This window comes from Grammomys surdaster, unplaced genomic scaffold, assembly GCF_004785775.1.
Source record: "Grammomys surdaster isolate TR1022 unplaced genomic scaffold, NIH_TR_1.0 185, whole genome shotgun sequence".
Classification (NCBI taxonomy): Eukaryota; Metazoa; Chordata; class Mammalia; order Rodentia; family Muridae; genus Grammomys; species Grammomys surdaster.
The window spans coordinates 1855738-1879683 of NW_021604630.1; the positions used below are offsets into that span (position 1 = coordinate 1855738).

General features: G+C 41.3%; 1 protein-coding gene across 1 annotated transcript in view; it reads right to left on the bottom strand.

The window, feature by feature from the left end:
• The window catches only part of Adam32 (ADAM metallopeptidase domain 32), a 104084-nt gene that overhangs the window by 77654 nt on the left and 2484 nt on the right, over positions 1–23946 (bottom strand). The window contains exons 2-6 of the mRNA XM_028768144.1: positions 14615–14679; positions 5502–5563; positions 3767–3842; positions 2772–2848; positions 1426–1597 (exon numbers count right to left, since the gene is read on the bottom strand). Of these exons, the coding sequence (XP_028623977.1) occupies positions 1426–1597; positions 2772–2848; positions 3767–3842; positions 5502–5563; positions 14615–14679 (452 nt within the window). The remainder of the gene's footprint in view (positions 1–1425; positions 1598–2771; positions 2849–3766; positions 3843–5501; positions 5564–14614; positions 14680–23946) is intronic.

Here is a 23946-nt window from a genome sequence, read left to right on the forward strand (position 1 = left end):
GGAGTGGTGGTTCATGTTCTCTGCGTGGCTTAGTGGTACCAAGGGATGGCAATGCCAAATTGTTCTCAGTGAATTACAGCTATGCCCCTCCCCCCCCCCACCTTCCCAAAGGGCTTGCACAAAGAGCTATTCCATTCCTCCTTATTGGAACTTTCATGGAGTAGACTTTGTGGAAGACATTTGTAAAAACATCCCAAAGTAAATACAGCAGCTGCTGTCGTGAGCAAGAGACAGAAGGCGGGCTGTGGGACAACATGAACAAGAGTTACATAAGGAGAGTGTTACGATAAGAATGGGGAAAAAAGCTTTGAAAAGTCTCAAGCATCCATACTAGAAAATCTAGAAGGTCACACATGGGCCCAAAACTAGCCAACACAAGCTAGAAAATTCCTCAAAATGCTGCTAAGTTTTCTGCCCTAGCAAACCTTGGAGCTCTGTGCAAACAAGCATGAAATCCAAGAAGGTGCCACAAGTAACCTGAGTAAACATTATGGATACACCCAAACACAGCAAGTCTCAAAACACAAGAACTCTGGCCCTTTCCTTCCCTTTTGTACCGGCCGTATCATAACCCCTTTTCACACAGGGACTCTCCAGCTGCTCCCACATGGCCCCTGGATTGATGTCGCTACCTGCTTCCACATTCCCAGCCTTCTACAATTCAGGTTATCCCAAAGCCCTGTGGTTGCTTGCCAAGGAGCATCACACAATCCCAGGAACTACCCCCCACTTAAAACCATCAACCAAGTGACAGTAATTAATCCACCCCTTCAGGAATAATTCTAAATGTTAACGGTCTCCATTCCCCCAATAAAAAAGACACAGACTAATAGATCGGATTAGAAAACAGGATCTATCTTTTTGCTTCTAAGATATCACCTTAAGGTAAAAAGGATAGAAAAAAATATATTTCATGCAAATGGAACTAAGAAACACATAGGCATGGCTATCCTAATAGCTGACAAACCAAAATCAGTCCGAAGAGGTTAGGAGGGGACACTTCATACACTGGGTAAACATAGCACATCTCCTTCTCCCAAGACTCAGACCTGGAAAGACAGAGTATGTTCCTTGTCGTGAAGGTCAGAGGGAGACATCAATTCTTTTCCACCATATTATTGAGATGCCCCAACAGAACTGTCAGGCATGCCTAGATAAGATTATTCAGGGCACACCCCAAAGAAAGACACAGTTGTTCTTTGTAAGTATAGGTCTGAAGGAGAAGTGGGGTTGTGACCCAGGCCATGATAACATAAATAACCACACTTGTACAAGAGTACATGGTAGTACAGTGTGCACCTCTGTGTCCTCTCTGTCCTGCATTAATTTAACAAAGCCATAAGAAATGGTCTCACCACATCATACTTTTTTAAGTGAATTAGAACTTATAAGTGCCTTGGAAGTAATGAAATGCACAACATGCACCTTTTTGTTGATTAAAATGCCGTAGTTCGTTGGCATCTCTACATTTCTGCTGTTTTTGCTAAATATCAATTCCTTCTCCTCGTTCCCTAGTTTATAAACAATATGTTGAGATGAAGCTGTAGACTCCAGGGGCTCGATTCCGTAGGACACATTCTCAAACTGCAGGAGTCCTCTGCAACATTAAGAATAAAACCATTAAGTGCTTTTTATTATGACATTCTGGAAACATTCATTAAAATGATAAGAGGTGAGCAGTGTTTTCAGCCCAGTGCTTTGTTCCAGAATCTTAGAGATGACTTTGGAGAGAAAAACAATTTCTCTTACACAAGAATCCAATTTTCTATTTCTTTTCTTTTCTTTTTTTGTTATATGACTAAGAAAACCAGTTCTAAAGTTTTTAGGGGTACAGTATAACAGCAGTCAATAGCTTTCCTGTGCTTCAATCAGGGACTATGTAACAGTACCATAACCTGAAATGTTAATAAATTTCTCTCAGGTTTGCAGAACTTGAAAAACAGATCACAAAGCTTTTATTATTTAAAAAAATGTACATCAATAGTTTTACTAATGAAAATAAAATGCGGCAGTGTTTGCAAAATGATACTTATTTGTTGGGCGCACAGTTTGAATAAGAAAACAAAAACCCGATTCTGAAGAGCTGATCGGCTTACAGACCTTTGCTTCCCTGGACTGAGGTAGCCCTGTATGCTCCTGCTATCTGAGAAACTGGTTTCAGGTTTGAAATTCAAGATTCCATACAGGAATCTCACAATACATTTGGAATAACAAAAATATACACTAAAAACAGAGGTGGAGAATTCTGACAAGATTGAAACCTCTCCAAAGCAGAAAAGAAGAAACCAAATAATTCAAGATTTAAAGTAATCACTTTGTTATTTTTTTTTTTAAAAAAGAAGAGTATATCTAACTAATAATTACAATGATGTGACTTCCCTCCTTGCTGTAAAGATAATTTTCACAAGGGAAAGCAAGACTCATTTATGTTTATTTTACTTTTTGTTTCCAAACTGTAAGATACATGGTAGGTGTTGTAAAATTTCTATTTGCTGAAAAAGATAATAATCCATCTTGAACCTTGCTCCTGCGACCTAGAACATTCCATTGACATTTCTGTTGTTAGGAGAACAACAAGGATGTTAGGACATCTAAACCCTCGAGACGTTAAAAAAAAAAATCATCTCCAGCCTGAACAGTGAGGGGGAGAGAGATCCCGGACCACTGGGACCCTGATCACTGAGCAGCCTCTGTCTCAGCTGCTCATGAACAGAAGTGGAATACATCGCCATGGCCAAACGTCACAGCCCGAGTGGGAGAAGGTGAATGACCTCAGTCCAGAGCACGTGCTGAGGGTGACCACAGAGTTCGGATAGCCTTTGACGTGTCCTTGATAAAAGCACTGAGCCTGGGGAGAGGAGAAAGAGTGAACTGGTTACTGAGGATGCAATGAGACTTTTCCAATAGTTTCCTCCTTTGAAACTAGACACAACTGGCTGGATACTGTGCGCACATGCATGATCCACAATGACACGTGTGAAGTGATACTCAGAAAGTCTCCAGATTTTTCCCCCAATGTATGGATTTAAGACGTGACCTGAAAGCCCTGGGAACCTTGAGAACACTGTGATGTAACACCTAGACAGGTAGGTTATATTGTAAGACTCTGGAAGTTTAAAGGACCAGGTGGGGCAGGAAAGGGGGACTTGGGGAGCCACGCTAACACAAAGCGTGTCACCTGCAAGGACAGAAGCATAGAGGAGGCATGAAGAGGACAGGAAGGAACGGTGCTCCATACGCATTCACTAGACAATACACTTCCAGAAGAAGAAAGCCCAAAGGGAAGCAATAGTAAATACACAGAAGACACACATCCATATTAAAATGTTTCAGTGCATCACGTGACTCGATAATAAATCAAGCCTTCGGACTTCTCAGGTCTGAACAGCAAGGTTGGCCGAGGGACAGAGAACACACACAGAGCATAGGAGGACCGATGTGTGTATGTGTGCAGTGGGCAGCAGGTGCGAGAGGTTTTGATCTGTGCTTCTGTGCTCTCAGGTCCTTAGTCTGCACATTTCATTTTCATTTATATATATGGTCTCGGAAGGACAGGTGGAGCGACAGTCTACAGGAAGTACCCATGGAAGGCCCTCAGTCAACTAATATAACTCTGCCAAGACATAGGAGGCGCTTCATGACCAAGCAGTAAGTACCTGAAGTATATCCTCTATGGGTCCTGAGAGCCTGGTGTGTTGGAAAACCAACCACTCAGTTATTTTAAAGTTTCTTTTTTTGAAAATTCATAAAATAACTTAAATCTTACCGGAATGTTTGAAGAATGAAAGCTCGTAGATCCTTGATTATACATATAAACCATAAAACGGTTAGTTAAAAAATATCTAAGCACAGAAAAAGAGAGAATTCTGAGTTACTCTTTGAGAAACAGAGCAACCATCAGTAAACTCTGCCCCCTCACATTTCTGTAAATAAAACTTTACTGGAATATTAGCCATACCCATTAACCTGAACGTGCTCTGGGGACATTCCAGCTATGGCTGCTGGAGGTAGTAAGTAGTTTGGGCAGAAAATAGAGGGCCTTAAAAACTCCAGAGCTCCAGAGGAAAAGGCAACTTTTGACATAATGGTAGCATTTTCTTTGACACTATATGCAAAGTAATACATATTTGCTCCAAATAATTTCCCCAACTTGATTGCTTTTTTTTTTCAAAAAGAGTTCTTTTTTATGTGTACGTATGTGTCTGCATGGACTTGTGCACCAGTGTGTGTAGGTACCCATAGAAGCCAGACAGTATCCTATCTCCTAGAGCTAGGGTTACAGGCGGTTATGGGCCATTTTTAAGCACAGAGAACAAAGGCCAAGTCCTTTGCAATGGCAGTAAGCACTCCTAACCACTGAGCCATCTCTCCAGCCCACTAGCTCCTTTTCATAAAGGGAAGAGGCTGTGAGAGGGGTGAAGCCATTTTTCTACTTACAGAGATATAAACTGGATGGAGGATTGTAAAAATTTTCTTCTCCTTTATTCTAATATATATGATATAAATATCTATTACTATATATTACATATACTTATATCTATTATATAATATTTAGTTATATATTATGTAATATACAACATGATATATATGTTATATATAATATTAAATGTTTTTATTTTTTATTTATGACTATTGTATATTTAATAAATATATTTTTATTTATTTATGATTATATAATATGTAATATATAAAATATATGAATATACATTGATATATATTATACATTTTTATTATTATAACTAAATATATTGCATATAGCTAAAATATATAAAATAAAATGAGTAATATATAATATGTATGTGTTATACACTGTACATAATATATAATATGCATGTGTATATAATATGTATATATTATACATTGTATAAATATGTATGATTTTGATAATGTGTTTGAAGAAAATTAAGTACTATTATCCTTAGTATCTGTGCTGAAACTCAAGTCTAAGCCTGGCCTTCTTGGGGTTCCATGTTCTGCAATACTCTGATGCTTCCATTTTACTTCCTCCCTTCACACTCCCTCCTGCTTCAGCGACCACACAGTCTGCTGCTTTTGGTTCTCCACTGAGCCTGGTCACACAAAAGCTAGCAATGGTGCCCTCCCACGCGCCCTAGTGGTGAGGTCTGAGTGTCAGCTGAGCTTAAAGCTAGCAGTGACTGATGACTCTTGGACAGCGTTTCTCCTGACATCCCGGAGCAGCTCACCCTTCCTCCTGCTCTCCTTCCTGTCTGTGCATATTCACCTCCTGCATCCCAGTGTCACCCATCATCCTTATGTGTTTTCACAGCATCCAATTATGTTGCTTTTGCTTCTCACATTGAAAATGCATTCCTACCTCTATTAGTCATATTTTGTTCATTTCAGTCGTGGTAAAAACAATAGAGACAGCAGTTCTAATGAGACATGTATAGTTGTTTCTGTTACTCTGCTGCTGTTTACAAGGAAAGAGTTTCAAAGAAATAAAATGAAATGCCAAGCTAAAGAGTAAGAAAAGAAGTCACCTTTTCTGGAGGTGCACAGTGTACTGCTTCTTGTTTATTGGAATAACATAGGATACCTGTTCCTAAAGAGTCAAGAAAAACAGAGTGAGAACAGATTTTGAGAAGAAGCAAACAGCAACTCAAGAATCAACCAACCTCACCAAGCATGTTTCAAACAATTCGGAAAATCACGGTGCACCGCCTATGTTAAAAATCTGCATTAATATATTGAAAATGCTTAACTTTTCACGTAACCCATTCATTGCCACACAGACAAGCCACTCTTGATTCGTACTGCATTAGAAATCTCCACGTCACTGAATCTTAACCTCCTAGGAAAGAAGAGCCCGTGCTGTCTGAAGTCCCTCCGTAGCATCGTGGAAGCCGGAAGCACTCCGTCGTGGGCATCTTAGTTGCCGGTAACAACTGTTCGCCTACACTGTGATGGTGCACCAAGCATACATTCCCTTCACTTGCAGAATAAATGTAGACGGCACGATGCTTTAGAAGCAAGCATACTTCATCCATGGAGGCCACCCACAGGCAGTTTGTTGGACAAGAATGTTAAATTTATGCAGCAGCCGAATCCCTACTTTCAGTGACTAAGATGTTCCGCTCCCAGGTAGAGAGCAAGTTGACGGCCACGGAACAAGACCTTCCAGAGACCATCTCCCAACAGAAATTTCTGCCTCGGGAAGGCCTAGGAAAACAAAGCAGGGGTGGGGCTCAGTACCTGGTTTTATCATTATAATATGAAAAGATGTGGCAAAGAAGGCAGGAAGGAAGAGGTACCTACTTCACAGCACACCTTACACAAGTCCAGGTAGTGTGGTGTGGAGAGGCTCCCTGGTTCACAGAAGGAAGAAGATAAGTCCAGACCTTCATACTCAAGTAGAATACCAGGCCCAGGGCTGCGAACTCAGAACTGTGAACCCAGTGGTGCCCGATTCCAGGTTACCATCTTCAGACTGAGTTTCTGAGACGGATCTTAGCCAGGAGCCGAGGAGAGCTTTCATCATGTGTGAAGAAGAACCAAAAGCATGGAGGAAAACAAGACTGCCTGCAGGCCTGGTGAAATCCCTGGGCTTCATCCTGGAACTCAGGACCAGACCTGACCGCACAACCCGACACCAGAGAGAACCCAATGGCCCCAGTGCCTTTGACTTATTCAGTACTTATATTAAATAGATGTTCTTCAAAATGAATTGCATTCTAGACAATAAAGCAAGTCTAGAAATTCAAACTAAGGAGCTGGAGCTATGGCTCAGCGGTTAAGAGCACTTGTTCTTGAAGAGGACTCAGGTTTGATTCCCTGCCACATCGTGGCTCTCACAAACATCAATAAGTCCGGTTCCGGGGAATCTGATGCCCTATGACCTCATGGCACCGGGCATGCATCTGGAACGCAGTTATACATGCAGGCAAACACCCTTACACATAAGACAAACACATCTAAAAGTAAATACAAGACGCAATTGAAAGACTTTCCTAAAACTCAGCGGACCATAATGGAATGAAGCAGACGTCAGCATCAGGAGAAAACTCAGGAACTATAGAAACAAATGGAGATGAAAGGATAAGAGTTTGAACTAACCCGTGGGTTCTTGGAGCAGTTAAGAAAGGGATTTCAAAATCCTAGAATGGAAATACAGTCTGTAAAATCTGTGACGTACAGCAATGATGGCTGTCATAGTTACTCTTCTATTGCTGGGCAGACACCATGACCAAAGCAGCTAGAGTGTATTGGGGTTTACAGTTTCAGAGGGCGAGCCAATGACTATCATGGCACCAGGAAGGCAGGCATAGCTCTGCAGCAGTAGCATAGTTCTGAGAGCTCATATCCTGAGGACAACCAGGAGGCAAAGAACTAACTGGTATAGTGCTACAATGTAGCTATAGTATAGGGCTTTTGAAACCTCAAAGTCCACACCCACCCCATCCCCCAGTGACAACATCTCCAATAAGCCTACATCCTATCTTCCCCAAACTGTTCCACCAATTAGAGACTGAGTATCTGAAGTATACGAGTCTATGGGGACCATTTCATTCAAAGCGGCCCAGCAGTTCTAACAAAAACAAAATGAAACAGACAAACAACAACAAAGCCATCTGGATAGATGGCTCAGAGGTTAAGAAGACTTGCTTCTCTTCCAGAGAACTTGAGTTCAGTTCCCAGAACCCACATTGGATGCCTCATAGCTGCCTGGAACTTCAGCCCCAAAGGATGTGACACCCTCATCTGACCTCTGTGGACACCTGCATGTGCACGGTGCACATACACTCACACATATATAGACGTAAATAAAAATATTTGAAAAAAATGGTGATTTAAAAAAATCAGAAAGACTTCAAATAAGAACCTAATGGTTTACATGAAAGTCTAATTTTTTAAAATGTACAATCAAACCCAAGATTAGTAGAAGCAAGAAACAAAACCAGAGCTATTTAAAAAAAATGAAAAATAAAAAACTCTTTAATCATTTGATTATTAAAACAAAGTAGATTCTTTGAGGAAATAAAGATTGATAAACTCTTAGTAAAATAAGAGGAAAATACAAAATAATAAAATTAGAAAGTAAAATGGGGATATTACAACAGATACTACCAAAATCCAAAAGATCACTAGGAAATATTTAGTATATTTCAATCAGTTCCCACAAATAGATACATTTATAGACTGAAGATAAAATAAAGTATCTATCAACAAGAGACTAAAAGCAGACATTCCACCAGACCCTTGAAAAGGAACAAGCACCCTCCTCAGACAAGTCAATAAGACAGAGAAGGGGGAATGCTTTGAAACTCACTCACAGTCAGCAGTACCCAGACAACAGAACCAGATAGGAACACAACGGAAGAGAAAACCAAACACTGATTCAGTTGATGACCACGGATGCAAAGATCCTCAGAGGAGCATACTTGTAGACCGATTCCAGCGTCACATTCCAAACATCATACACCATGATCAGCTAAGTCTCCCTCTGGGAATGGACAGGTGGATGTCAAAGACGGAAGTCAATCAATGTAGTATACATGTAAGTAGAATCAAAGGCAAAAGTTACATAGCTGGGTTCTGTGATTACAGCTCAAGGTTGAAGCATGTTCTGCTCTTTCAGAAGAACTGAGTTCTGTTTCCAGCAAGTGTCAAGTGGCCAGAGTTGCCTGTAACTCCAGCTCCACAGAGATCCAACACCTCTGGCTTTATGTGCATATGCCCACAAACAGACACATGCAGTTTTAGTTAGGCTTACTATTGCTACCATGCAACACCATGACCAAAAACAAGTTGGGAAGGAAAGGGTTGATTTGGCTCATAAGTCCACAGCATGGTCTATCACTGAATGAAGTCAGGACAGGAACTCAAACATGATGGGAACCTGTAGACAGGAGCTGATGCAGGGGCCATGGAGGGTGCTGCTTACTGGCTTGCTCCTCATGGCCTGCTCAGCCTGCTTTGTTACAGAACACAGGACCACCAGCCCAGGGATGGTCCCACTCACATTAATCACTAATTAAAAAATGTTCTGCAGGCTTGCCTACAGCTTGATCTTGTGGAAGTGTTCCATCAATTGGGGTTTCCTCTTCCCACGTGACTCTAGCCTGTATCAAGCTGATGGAAAATTAGCCAGCACTGTTAACTCCTTGCTACCTTGACACACAACACTTTTTAAGACACAGCCTTTCCTTTTGGTTGTTGCCCATCCCAAAGATCTCAGATTAACAAATGTCACAAATGTAAAACAGATTAAAAACCTTAAAGTTCCACAGTCTTTACCAATACAAACACATCAAAAGTTCATTCTCTGGAAAAAAAAAAATCCCAAGTCTCTTTTCTTTTAAAAATTCAAGGTATCTCGACAGTATGCCCCAATGAAATAAAAAAAAATGTATTAAATATTTTCTTACTTCAAGAGGAAAGAACCAGGGCACAGTCACAATCAGTTCAAAGCAAAACCAGACTCTAACAGTATAAATAACTCAACATTCAATACCAGGGACTCACTCACTGTCTTCTGGACTCCTCCAAGTACCTTGGGTCGGTTCTCCAGCTCCACCCTCTGCAGCACACACAGCTTGTCTTCTAAACTCTGGCAGGCTCCATTCCACCTCTGCTGCTGTTCTGGGTGGTCATCCTATGCTACTCGGATCTCCAGAACACTGGGCTCACATGCGACTGGGCTATACTTTCAACAGTAGCCACTCCCGGGCTCTCTTCAGGGACTCCAGCCCGGCCACACCAGTGCCAGGCCCCAGCTGCTCTCCACCAGCCCTTCATGCCTTCAAAATCAGTAACATAGGGGTGACTCACACTACAAAATCTGGCTGCCAGAACAAGGTACAGCCTTGGCCGCTTCCAGATCACAGCTTCTGTGTGCTGACCCTGAAGAAACACTGCCCAGAAGATTTCACCTCAGTGATGCTGGTCTCTTCTTAATCCCCCGTAATTCCTTAGCTCCCCCTGATAAATTTATTATTGTCCCAGTAAAGCAAAGGTTTTCATTTTACTGACTCTGGTCTCTTGTCAACCGCAGCGGATTCTTCAGTCCCAGCTAACCAGAGCCAGAGTCTCAACTCACAATATCTATCAGCCCTCAAAAGGGTCTATAAGTGACTCAAACATTCCTCAGGGACTTCACAAGCCAGGCCTCCGTCCCCTGTATTTCTCTCAACACTTATTGTCCAAGCTCCCACTGGACAACTGACCATGCTGTGGTGACTCCCGACCATAAAATTACTTTTTATGGTTGCTACTTCCTAACTGTGATGACTCATACTGTAAGCATCTGCGTTTTGCGATGGTCTTAGGTGACCCCTGTGAAAGGGTCATCCAACCCACCAAGAGGTCACAACCCACAGGCTGAGAACCGTTGTCTCAGAGTGTCAAGTTAACAATGGACTATGACAGCCCCACATTTCATATGCCCTAAAACGTTACATTAGATGGTAAAAATATTTACAATTAACAGTAAAAATATATATATACATACACACACACACACACACACACACACACACACACACACACATATATATATACCAGGTAACCACTGCTAATCAACTTCCATGAAAGAAATTGCTGTCCTCCCAGTTCTGGAGGCTGGGCACCCCAGTAGGAGGGCAGCTTTGTCAACTCCCAGGTCCTCTTCGTCCGCCTTCTGTTCCCTATGACTCTCCTGTGTAGTCTCTTCTTCCTCTTAGATGTTATGATGGTGAAGGTGCTTGTTTGCTTTGTCAACTTGACACAAGCTAGAGTCCTCTGGGAACATGGAACCTCAGTGGAGAAAATACATTCATCAGATTAACCTGTAGGCAAATCAAATCCGCGAGGCATTTTCCTGATTAATGACTAATGTGGGAGGGCCCCGGCTACTGTGGGCAGTGCCAACCCTGGTCAGGTGTTCTTGGATTGTATAAGAAAGCAGGCTGATGCCTTTAATCTCAGCACTCAGGAGGCCCAGGCAGGTCAATCGCTGCGGGTGGGAGGCCAGCCTGGTCCAGGCCAGCCAGAGCTACTTGAAACCATGTCTCAAACAAAACAAAACAAAACAAGGCGAGCTGTCAAACCATGGTGGGGGTGGGGATGGAGGTGGGGCAGGAGGCAAGCTAGAAGGCAGCACTCCTCCTCCTGTCTGCTTCACTTTCTGCCTCCAGCCTCGTGCTCTGAGCCTCATTCTTGGCTTCCCTGCACTTGGTGAACTAGGACCAGGAAGTTGTAATAAACTCATCTCCCTGAGGAGCTTTCTGTCTTAGTGTTCATCACTGCAATAGAAAGCTCACTGAGATAGAAGCACACTAAAGATCTCCATCTTATGACCCATTCAGCTTCAAGTACATCCTCGAAGGCTCTGTCTCCAGATATAGTCACAGTAAGACCTAGGGATTCAGCATGTGAAGTTTTGAGGGAACACAGTTCAGTTCCTAGCAAAGTTCCTAGATGCAAGACCAGTGACAAGATCTGTTGGAAGCATCTAGGAAAGTCTAAGACAAGTGAGATTTCTGGAGAGGGCCCACTGTTTGGCATTGCTGCAGTGGGTGAGCTCTGAGATACAGGGTCCTTAGAGACTTCATCCCAGGGTTGCTTCTCACTGCTGATATGCTTCTCCTGCCACTGCTACATAGCCTAATGACTTCTGGGCATCAGCCCACCCTGTTGGGCAGATTTCCTGCAGAATAAATATGAAGATGCAATTTCATATAATAATGCTTTGAGGATGAATTGATGATTTCATAATTCCTGATAATGATTTTATAGAATTCCTAAATTAATACAAGTAATCTCGAGCCCCCTATAAGATAAAAGCTCCAAATAGAAAACTCTGTAAACCTTCATGTGTCAAGGGCTATTGCACTAGGAAAAGAAAACAGACTTGGAAAAAGTTTACGATCAAGGAAAACTTTCCATCTAGGTTAAGAAAGAGGCCACTACCTGGTAACTAAAGGTCATAAACTGGGCAACTTATTATAGGCGCAAGGACAGAAAAATAAATTATGGAGTAGTCTATCTATACAAGACTTCAAAATAATGAGACACAAGGCAGATTATTTGTCTCTAGGCAAAACCATGCTAACTTATGAAATAAAAACTATTGCTTTAAACTTGTAATGAACTTAAGGAGCTAGAAACAGATACTTGTCACGTACTAATCTTAGTGGAAAGTCATGTAAGCAATTCTGCTGTAACTCCTTATTGAACTATGACATGAACTATTGCCTTACACTTACTGTGAACTCACAGAATATAAAAATGCCTGGAAACCCATGTGATTAATTATCCTAAGTATAAATAAATACTAAGAACAACAATGAAGAGGCATTTTAGCCCTTTCTCTAATCCAGTGTGTGTTTCAAGAAAGGAAAGACCTTTTCTTTTCTTCCTTCCTTCTTTCTTTCCTTCCTTCCTTTCTTCCTTCTTCCCTTCCATCTTTCTCTTCTTTTCTCTCTTGCTTACCAAGAGTTAAAGACCTCAAAGCTTCTCACCTGGCCAGAAAGAGGCCTAAGTTAAAGAGAAAAGAACTCAAGTAACTAAGTTTGTTTTTTCTTCTTTTCCCCTGATGCTATTAGCAAGAGTTAATTGCCAGGAACCAGCAGCTTTTAAGTTTTAGCCACAGAATAGCAAGTGAGAGTTAAATTGCCAGAGGCCATCAGCTTCTGGCCCCTGGAACAAACAGTAAGAAAGAGTTGCAAGGCCAGAGATTATCATTAGTCTTAGGCCTTCTTCTGACTGGTGCTGTGTCCCCACCTCAGTACCTGAATGCCAGGGTTGGCCAGGCTAAGATCCATAAAGAGAAATGTGACAAACTGTGCCATCGACATTGCAAATGTTTGTATTTCAACTGCTTTGAAAAAAAATTTAAAAAGTAAGCCATAAGTTGGGGCAAGAATATCACAACACGTACATAAGACAGGAACTGCAAAGGAAAATACCGTAAACTCTTGGGACTCAAAAGTAGAGAAATCCAGACTTAAACTGGGTGAATGGTTTGAATCGACATTTGAATGAAAGGGGCAGCAACAGCAGATGGACCCTTGGAAGACAGCAGACTTTTAGAGGAGAGTAGCGGCTCCTCGTCACACCCCCTGGCAACAAGTCTCATCACGTGGAAAGACAGGAATGCTCACATACTACTCGAGTGAAACGTAAATTCACATGGTAACACACGCTGTGGAAAACTATCTGATAGCTCCTAAAGGCATCGAGCATAAACTTACCTATCTCACTGCTAAGAGTGTAAACAAAAGGAAGGAAAAGGAGTGTGCAAGCACCAGTATTCATAAACGGTTTTTCACAGTAGCCAATACCTGAAAATGAGCCACTGTCCATCAGTCGATTAATGGGTAAATAAATATGGTACTCCATGTTTGTTTTAAGAAAGCTATCGCCTGAGAGCTGTTACAAACAGATAAATCTCATTAAAATAAGCATGATCATCAATCGTCGCTGAAGTCTGGGGATAAAAAGAGAGGTAAGCCACAGCGGGGCGAGGGGGAATATCGAGGACAAGGGGAAAATTATACAAGTAGGATGTGCCATGTCTGCAAGCTGCATTGTCATAATCAAAGTGTTCATCACCGTGCGTGAATTCTGCAGCATGACAACTACACTTCAGTAAATGTCAGTGCAATCACACGTGTTGCTTCCATACGAGGGAGTGGGACCTAGATCACATATTTCGTGTGAAAGTGGCAGGGGGCTATTTGGAAGAAGAAGTAAAATACTGGGAGGGGAGGAGACGGGGGAAGAAATGGATAATTTTGTACAATCAATATATGCTGGTGGGAATGTATTTAAACGACTGACCATGTGCTAGAGAGATGGCTCGGCTGGCAAAACACTTAAGCTGGTAAGCCTGAGGCCTTGAGTTCGATCCCAGAGCACACGTTTTAAAAAGACAGTTGGGATGGGCACATGCTTATAATCCCAGTGCTAGAAAAACGAAGATAGATTCTCTAGAGCTCACTGGGCAGCTCCCGGTCAGTGGGGGAGTCTGGCTCACAAAGCAAGGTAGACAGCTTCCAAGGAAGAATGCCAGAAAACCAATCTCTAGATTCCAAGTGCGAGCATGCACGTGAGCACACACACACACACAAACACACACACACACAAATTTATTGCCTATAAGGCAGGTACATTTATATGTTTATTTTAAAAACTCTTAAAGACATTTAACATAGTGAATTACCAACGCCAAAAATCACTGAATAAAATTGATTATTTTGCTTTCTAAAATATGAATGTAAAACTTCTCTTGTTTGAGAACTACGGGTACAGAGATGAAGCATAAGGAAAGAGATTGTTGTTAAAATGTGTTGACAAAATCAGCCATTTTGAAGAAAATTATTCTCCTCCTGGATCTCTAGATATCTTCTTAATGTCAAAAAAGAAATTTAACATTATTTTCTCTATTATTTTGTATATGCGAACTGCTAAAAATACTATGAAGAATTGACAAATGTTTTTTTTAAATAGACCATCTTAATTTATATGTTTACTTTTACCATAAAAACTTTATACTCATTATCAGTAGTAATAATATATATATGATACTATAATATTATTTGTGTATTCTATAGCTATGCAATATGAGTAAGAAATTTTATATAATAATGTAGATTGTGAAAAAAATGTTTCTTACTTCTGAGTTTGTTTTATCTTCAATTTTCTCTGGAAATATGATTTCTAGAAATGAACTTTGAGAATCTGAAAAGAGAAAAACACATTTAGTAATCTTCCCTTTAATTTGACTAAATGTTTAATTTCTTTCATAAGGTTTACTTAGCCAACATGAGTGGCTCATCGCTGTGTGCTACTTTGAAAATTCTAATGCTCTCAACGGGGAGTCCAGGAACTAAAACTGAAATTGGCCAGAGGAAGTTAGCATGGCCCCCATGCAAACATGATATATTAACCCATTAAGTGTTCCATATTTAAAACAGAACGCTGAAAACATTAACTTTACAAACAGACAAAATGGTCGTGAAAGACAAAAGGGGGCACTCAGCATACTCAAAATTGATTTTTCACAGGAACACATAGGCAAAAATAAAGCAATCAGAGAGGCTGGCTGAAATGAAAGACTTAAAGCAATGGACTAGAACGTGCCTAGTGATGAAGCTGTGGTCTAATGACACTGTTGAACCTTAAGATCAAGAATCCAGTGGGAGTTTGAGTAGAAACATGTCACATACCATTGTGGTTAGGTTATTGTCAACTTGACACAGGCTAGGGTCATCTGGGGGAAAGAATCTCAGTGAGAAAAGGACGACACAAGATTTCCTTGAGTAACACCTGACATCAGTGAGCCAAGCCCACCGTGAGTAGTACCATTTCTGGACATTGGTGTTGAGCTCATTGGTGTCAAAAGCAGGCTGTACGATCGGAAAGAACAAGCCAGTAGGCAAACAGCTTTCCTCCAGAGCCTCTGCTTCAGTTCTGGCCTCTGGATTCCTGCTGTGAGTTCCTGCCTAGGCTTCCCCCGTGATGGACTATGACACAGAACTGTAAGTTGAAATAAACCGTTTCCTCCCCAAGTTCCTTTGGATCATGGGGCTTATCAGGGCTCTAGAAAACAAACTGTGGCAGACATAAACAAAAAAGGAGAAACACAGCCTGGCCCGGGCCTTCAATATTAAATTAAAACACTCCATTGTGTTTTATTGAATAAAATTGGATACTCAAGAAATTTATGCTAGTAACAGTGTCATTCAACTACCAAAGAAAAGGTAGCCATTTATGAACAAATTCCCCAAGAAAAATAATCTTCACGCACCTGTCAGAAAGGCGGACAAATTTCTCCCAATAACTATAACTATATTGTACTAAAAGGTCTAGAAGTGAGAAAGTAAAGATGGCAATGCTGTGGGAAGCATAGGCACGTGGTGGGAGCGGTTTAAGTTCTACGATAGTGGACATACGAGAGCCTGCACCACTATCAGCAAGTATAAGCACAGCACGAAGAATGTGAGCAGACTAACTCCCTTACATTTACTGTAGATAACGGTCAAACATGTGAGTTAAGGGTAGAGAAAGGCTAAAACTAGAAATGTCACAACTACAAACCTCTACACCTGGCCAGACCCTCCACAGTCTTCACCAGGGTAAATCTGAGTGAGTACATCCAATTCTCTCCTCCACACACCCTTCTCAGTCACCCAGATAGAGGCAAGCTTCCACATCCTGTGCCCGGGCCACTCCTGCTTGCATACCTCTCAGAGCCCAGGTTCCATCCAAGATACGTTCTGCCTACCCCAACCTACAGGCGCTCTGTGCCACATTACAAGTGTTCTGCTCAGTTAGCTCCTTCGCAACTAGACCAGTGAGTCTTGCCTCACCCTCCTCTCCACACACTTCCCCCAGTGTTTAGACCCTACCTCCAAACTTCAGCCTGGACCACAAGGCACATCCTGCTTGCCGGACCAGCACCTTGTATCTACCTGACTTATTCCATCCAAGCCATTCCCAATGTTTAGACCCAATCTGAGCCAAATGTCCAGTGTCCAGCCCCAACCTGCTCTGTCCATATCAGAAAAAGAACTGACAAAAACAATCCACATACTCACATTTCATTGCAAAAAAACAAACAAACAAAAAACAAAAAAAAAAAACAAAAAAAACAAAAAAAACAAAAAAACACAAAAAATATGAAAAAGCAAGGCAGTATCTAGATCAATGCCAAGACGTAGAATTTAAAAGAACCATAAACTTCAAAATTTGAGCATTTTAAAAAGACAAAGAGAGGCTGGAGAGATGGCTCAGTGGTTAAGAGCACCAACTGCTCTTCAAGAGGACCTCGGTTCATATTCCCAGCACCCATCTGCAGCTCATAACTGTCTGCAACTCCAGGGGATGTGACATCTTCACACAGACATACATGCAGGCGAAACATCAATGCACATGAAATAAATCACTTTTTAATTCTTTTTTTTTTGAAAACGACACAAAGAAACAACTCAACACACTTAGAGGGAATTAAAGAGGACAAATATCTGAGTGAAGTCAAAGAGAACACAAACGTAAGGAGGGTGGAAATGACAAGACAGTCCATGATTTGAAAACAGAACTCAATAAAGAGTCAGGAATGCTGACCAGAATGCAAGCTCAAACAAAGATGGAATTGAAAAACCTAAAATTGAGCCAGAAAACTGAAGGGAAGGCCTTGTGTGCAGAATGAGCCAGGAAGAAAATCGAACAGCAGAACTCAAAGGTAAAGCAGAAGATCTACACAAACCAGTGATGTGACAATAAAAACTAGAGAGGAACATGGAGGGCATATGGGAAAAAAAAAAAAGACCAAACCTTTGAATTACAGGCATAGATGAGGGGGAAGAGTCCCAGGTCAATGTTGTTGTAGACCAGACCTTCTGAACAAGATCAGAGAAGAAAATTTCCTCAAACTAATTGGCACCTATTGGGAGCCAATTTCTAGCCGAAAGCGGCTATCATCTTTGCAGCCATCTCAGGCCATATACCCTGACAAGAGACTTGTTTTCAACAGCCCACAACAGCTGAGCACACTCTGATAAACATCTTGTTTTTCTCACATATCTTGTTTTGCTGTTTAATGCCCCCAGCTGCAAGGCGCACGTGGTCTCCACAATGCAAGGCACGTGACGTAGTGCCTTCACCTGTGTTTGTCCACGAGAGCAAGGCACGTGGTAAAGGGTATAAATACCCAGGATTTCCTTTCAATAAATAAGACTTGATCAGACCCTCTGACTTGTCTCTATTCTTCGCGTCTCTCTCCCCTCTATCCCCTCTCTCTTTCTCTCTTGCTAGACCCTGACCCGTGGGCCGGAGCAGCACCTCGGGCCGGGACAGTCACCCATACATATACACATGCAAGAAGCACGTAGAACATCAAACACACAAGACTAGGAAAAGAAACTCCATGGGACATGTCATAGTTAAAACAGTAAGTACACGAAACAATGAAAGTATATTGAAAACTGGAGATCAAACGCCAGTCATGTGTAAAGGAACACCCCAGGAGAATAACAGTGGATTTCTCAATGGAAATTTTGAAAGCCAGAAGAGCCTGGAGGAATGCATTACACTACAAATCCCAAATCAAAAACCAAATTTAAAGACAAGAAAGCCAACAAAAACAAAATCTACAACAAACAGCCAACAGCCAGGCTAGACTGGTATACCCTTTGGGCCTCCATAAGGGACCAGCATTCCCAGACCTCATTCAGACTTCTGGGCTCCAGAGCTGTGAGCCAATACATTTTCTTATTAAACTACCAATCTGTGACAATTCTTCATGGAAGGGAAAGGAAAGCAAAATAATATATGATTCCTTTATGAATATTTTGAGCTCACTTCTGGGTTCCAAAAGAGGCTCAGATTCCGACCATGTGATTCTGTGTGATTGGCAACCAGGGCTCTCTGCGCACTGCTGGAGTTGGCCACTCTCAGTTGTCCTCGTAAACCCAGCTGCTGACACCTTACAAACCATTTATGGTTGGTCCTCCAAAGACAAGCGAATAAGGAAATCCTCCTCAGTAAACAAATGTATACAGTTGCCCTGTACATTACGAGGCAGCAAATTAGTTGTATATTTCTTGAAAGCTTAATAATGATAAGAAAAGTGAATATGGACATTGATGTCCAGCAGCCAGAGATAGACCGTGCGAGGTGACAGACTGATCATTCAGACTTTTCCACCTTGCTTCTTTCTAATCGAGGTTGGGTACCAAATAACTCATACTCCAAACTAATTTAATTACAGAGGAGACGTGACAGTTGCGTAAGACTTAGACGTGGAAGTGGGCACCGTCACATAGCAGCACTCAAAAAGGTCTAGTCCTTCTGGCATATGTATTAGTAAAATAATCTGGCAGCTCTGTGTTACTGAAACACGGATCCTACAAGCTAGCCTAAGAAGCATGGTGTTTCCAATAGAACAGAATTCCAATAGAATTATCATCATCATCATCATCATCATCATCACCACTATTATTGCAATCCCAATAGACTGCTCTACTGGCTTATTGTAGCATGTTTCTCCCGACTTATTGTAGCATGTTTCTCCCGACAATACAACTCTACCATATTGTGGCATTTCATGGTATACAAACCTCTCTTCAGTTTTCTCTAGGATTGTGTGGTCCCAATATTCTTTTGCTTGTGGTAGTATCAGATAGTTGCAAAGACCTCAAAGAATGTGAGTAACTGAGCACTTCCACTGCAGTCCTCTCTGGGGCTCTTACCCTCTTACTAGCCCTTTAACACACCCTGGTGCCTGTATTGCTTTGTCTGTGGTATAGAAGATGCCATAAAAACATGCCCCTGAGGGCTGGCTGACTGGAGTTAAGAGCAGCCCAGATGAAACATAGCAAGTAATAATTTGGGGTTATCAATAGGAAAGTAGATTCTAATAGCATACAGGGTAAGTATCCGCCCAGTTCTTGTACTGTTTAAGGCTTATTGTAAATATAAAGGCTGTGTATGTCAAAGATGGGGTAGAAACCCTGGGTCAGGATTAAATAATTTCTACAACAGGGACACTTCCTGCTTTCTGATGGGCTTTGAAAAACATAGTGGTACACATGCACCTCATAAGATAAGGGCTGTGGGAAACCATTCAGTGTTCACTATTCCTTCTGAATTCATGAAAACGCTCGAGAGAGACTCTCCATGAACGTACAGTGTGAGAAAGCCATTGCTGGTGCACATGAGAACACACACCAAGAAGCCCTTACACAAAGACTATAAAGAATGTGCCAACAACTGCTGTCACCCAACCTCTTGATTGTGAGCAGAGAGAGAAGTCTCTAAACCTCCTGCCTCCTTACAAACCCACTCAAAATGCATGGCCAGAAAACTTATAAAAACTACAGGGCTGAAATCCTCTTGAAACTGAGAGCAAAAATAATTTCTTCTTCCCATAAGAAGTTTCTGGACACTGTCCCAGCAATGGCTGCAGTAGCTGACATGGTACAGTGCAGTGTCAGTCCTGTATAATGCTAGAGGAAAGTCACAAAAGAAAGCTTGGGAAGGCTTTGGACCAGTGCTGCTTGCTGTTTGTGTTCTTAATTAACTGTTCAAGATAATGGGTTTTATTATAATAGTCTTTATATATCCATGTAGAATACTTTGATTGTATTTGATTTTTAATGTTGTTTAATTTCTATGTATTTGTATGTGTGTGTCTCTGTCTGTGTATGCTTATGTGTATGCATGTGAAGGACATACATGTGACAGAGTGTACCTGAGGAAATCAGAAAATGGCTTGTTGTGGTCAGCTCTCTGTGTGAGTCCTGAGGATCACACTCAGGTTGTCAGGCATGGCAGCAGATTCCTTTACCTGATGAGACATTCCCTTCATGGTAATTTTAGGATCATAGATCACTGATTCATAATTATATTCCCTTAACAATGTATGTAAACGTAGCTAGTGCTGGTTTTACTCCAACCAATTAATAAAATGGTTTGCATTTTAAGAGAAGAATAATCAGAACTGTTAGTTCTTAGAGGAAATTTTAAAAATACAAGAACAAAATTAACATATAAGCAAATGGGCAATTCTCTTGAAAACAAATAGTATCATTAAATGGAGGCATGCCTAGAATAATGCTATCCAACTGAGGTTTGGGTTTTTTTTTAACTGAGGTTTGACCAATCACTATTCAGGATCTGGAATCTGTCACCACTTAAAATCCTGGAAGGACCCATACTCTGAGATTATTCTCTCTTCTGTTCATCTGTTTCTGGCTAATTAGTTCTGAAGATGACTTCCTTCTTTGAGTGGTAGCCAATCTTGGGCCATGGAACCCACTCATTGGGCCTGCCCACACAGTGAACATCCTTACTCTGTAGAACACAGCCTGTTACATTTTTTTGTTGTTGTTCATAGTGTTTTAGCAGAGACTACTTGGTAACATTCTAACACAGACCCCAGTCTTCTCAACAGGTGTCAATTTCCTTGTGATCTGCTACCTACCACTCACTGTCCAGCATTCAGGCCACAGGCATATATTTTAACCTTGTGATGGTGGCGCACCATGGCACCAATCTCTTTAGGGTAAGAAAACCATGTGACAGTAATACATGAACCCCTGAAACTCGTGGGGCCTCGTGGAACAAGAATATATTTATTTCTCATGGAAAGTCTGGGAGTTCTCAATTAGTGACTTAGAAATACTAGTGAGACAATAGACATTTGTGACCTTAAGGGTCACTGTGGCATCAAGAAAAGGGGATGGAATTCACTAAATGCCGCTGTTTATTATGTGAAATTCACTTTAATAGTGTGTGTGTGTGTGTGTGTGTGTGTGTGTGTGTTGTGTGTGTGTAGACACATGTGTGGTATAGGGAGACCAAAGGGGGTCATTGGTACCCTTTCTTATCTTTCTTTCTCTCCCTCGCTCTCACTCTCTGCCTTTTCCCTTGAGACAGTCTCTGGCTGGGGCTGGAGCTTACCATTTTATGGCTAGGCTAGCTAGCCGGCAAACTCCAGTAATCCCTCTATCTCAGAACCTTTCCCCGAAGCCCCACCCCAGCACGGGAATCACAGGTGCAGCAACATCTGGATTTCTTTTAACATAAGTCCTGAGTTCTGACCTCAAGTCTGCATGCTCGCACAAGCACACTTAGGTACTGACCATTTCTCCAACCCCTTCGCAAGCATTTCTACGGAAGAGTAAGAGAATTCTATAATGACTTCAAATAAACATGGAAACAGACAATGTAACTATAAAGAGTGGCCCAGGAGAAAGAATTAATAAACAAATCAATATGAAAAGAGAAGAACAGACAGGAAGAGGGACCCAAAGGAAGATACGGAAAAACAGAAGATCAAAAAGCCTTGAATGGTTTCATACATTAGCTGAATCAGAGAACACAGCATCTTCTGAAATCAAGACATAAAGAAAGTCATATTTGTCTCACATAGCTAATATAATTCTCATAATGAAGCCAACGGCAGTATGAAGATCTGAATGTGCTTATCTACTTATAATCTTAATTGCAAAATTCTAAGTAAAATATTAATAAGCTTAACTTAGTCAGTATATCAAAATGTTAAAGCATGGCCAAGAAGAATTTATCCCAAGAATTTTTACAGCAGTTTTAAGTGAGGGAAAATCTCCAATCCTTTGTACACAGAGAACACTAAAAGCACAGGACCCTACAACAGGCAAAGAAAATGAAAACATGCTTTTATCATTCTTCAAAGATAAACATTGTTTTGATAAAGACCTCAGCAAAATAAACCCTTGCCCTTGATTTGTTTTAGATAACCAAGCAGTCACAAAACACTTGAGCAGGCAAAAAGTAAATGTGCTTGCCATGCCCTGACCTCAGTTTGCTCCTGGGACCCACAGAAAGGTGGAAGGAGAGAGCCAACCCCACAAAGTTGTCTTCTGACCTCCCTGCCTGAGCCATGGCACCCACACCCCAACCCAACCCCTTCAATTAAGTTTCAATTCAGAACTGAATCTTCACAAAGATGATTCGTCTGTGTACAAGACCGTCTGCTCAGAGGAAGCTCCTACTGACGGTACTGGGAAAGGTAGGAACTAACGCAGTACTCCACAGTCACCACGGTCACGTCTACTGGTTACAGACCAGCCTCAGCCTGGAACTGAGGGACAAGGACATGTATAGAAGGTGATAGGATAATCACAACAATAACAAAAGAGGATCAAGAACAGAACAACAGCAATCATGCATAGAACTAATGTATTGCTTCATTAGGACCAGTAATGAACAATTTTCTTAAAAGGATCCCGTTCATGAAAGTGACCAACAAACACACAAACAAAAAAACCTATGCAAGACCTAAGAATAGGAAAATGAAGAAATGTACAGAGAAAATTATGGACCCTAGAAGACCCTCTGAACAAGGATGAACAATGTTCTTACACCTAAACTCTTCTTAATTAAAAGTTTCAGATAGGCTTAAAATACCTATCAACCCAATGCAACCCCCTCAAAACTCTGAGGAGTTTTCATCAAATGTGCTACACACATAGCATATGATCCCTCCACAAAGTAGAGTGTGTGTCAGTGAGCAAAATCATACTGACAACATCACAGTGGAGCCATCTTGGCAGTGTGTCACGCGCCAGTGTTGGAGGAGCCCCTGCTTCAGATTTACCAACAATGAAGACTGAGGGAAGTCACAGGAACCCTGCCACAGGCAGGAATCTCAAAAATCTAAGTACATAGAAGGAGCAGGAAGTAGGCTGCGGTGTCCTTCGGCTGCAGTGAGAGCAAGCTAGGCAGATGCTTTGTCAATGGGTATAAAATGTTTAATTACACAGGAGGAAGGATGTAAAGAAGTCTACCATAACATGGTTTCTATAGTAAATAGCAACATATGTTCTCCAAAACATTTCTTAATAACAGAATTGGAAGGGATATAATAACATAATAATCAACAGCTCCAAAAAAAAAAAAAAAACCCTTACGCTCTAAAAAAAAAAAAAAAAGATAAAACCAAGGGAATGAGAAGAAAGCACAAAGACTAAGAGAAAAAATGTCCTTCAAAAAGCAGATCTGGACCGGGGAGATGGCTCAGTGGATAAAACATCCAGTGCACAAGTATAAGGACCCGAGTTCAAATCTCCAGAAGCCAACTAAAGATGAGCATGGGAAGACACACCTGAAATCCCAGAAATACAGAGACTGAATGTGGAGACAGAATCCCCAGAAGTTCCAGGGCCAGCTAGCCTGACTTATACAGAGTGAACAACAGGGAACATCTTTAAATAAAGTGGAAGGAAAGAAGAGGCGTCTGAGGTTGTTGTCCTCTGATCTCTGTATCATGCATTCATACACACATACACACACATGCACACATATACACATACGCATGCTACATACATACACACATAATACACATACTATACACATACACACTATACAATCATGCACACATACACTACACATACATCCACACACTATACACATACACACACTACAAACACATATACACATACACACATACACACTATACGAACA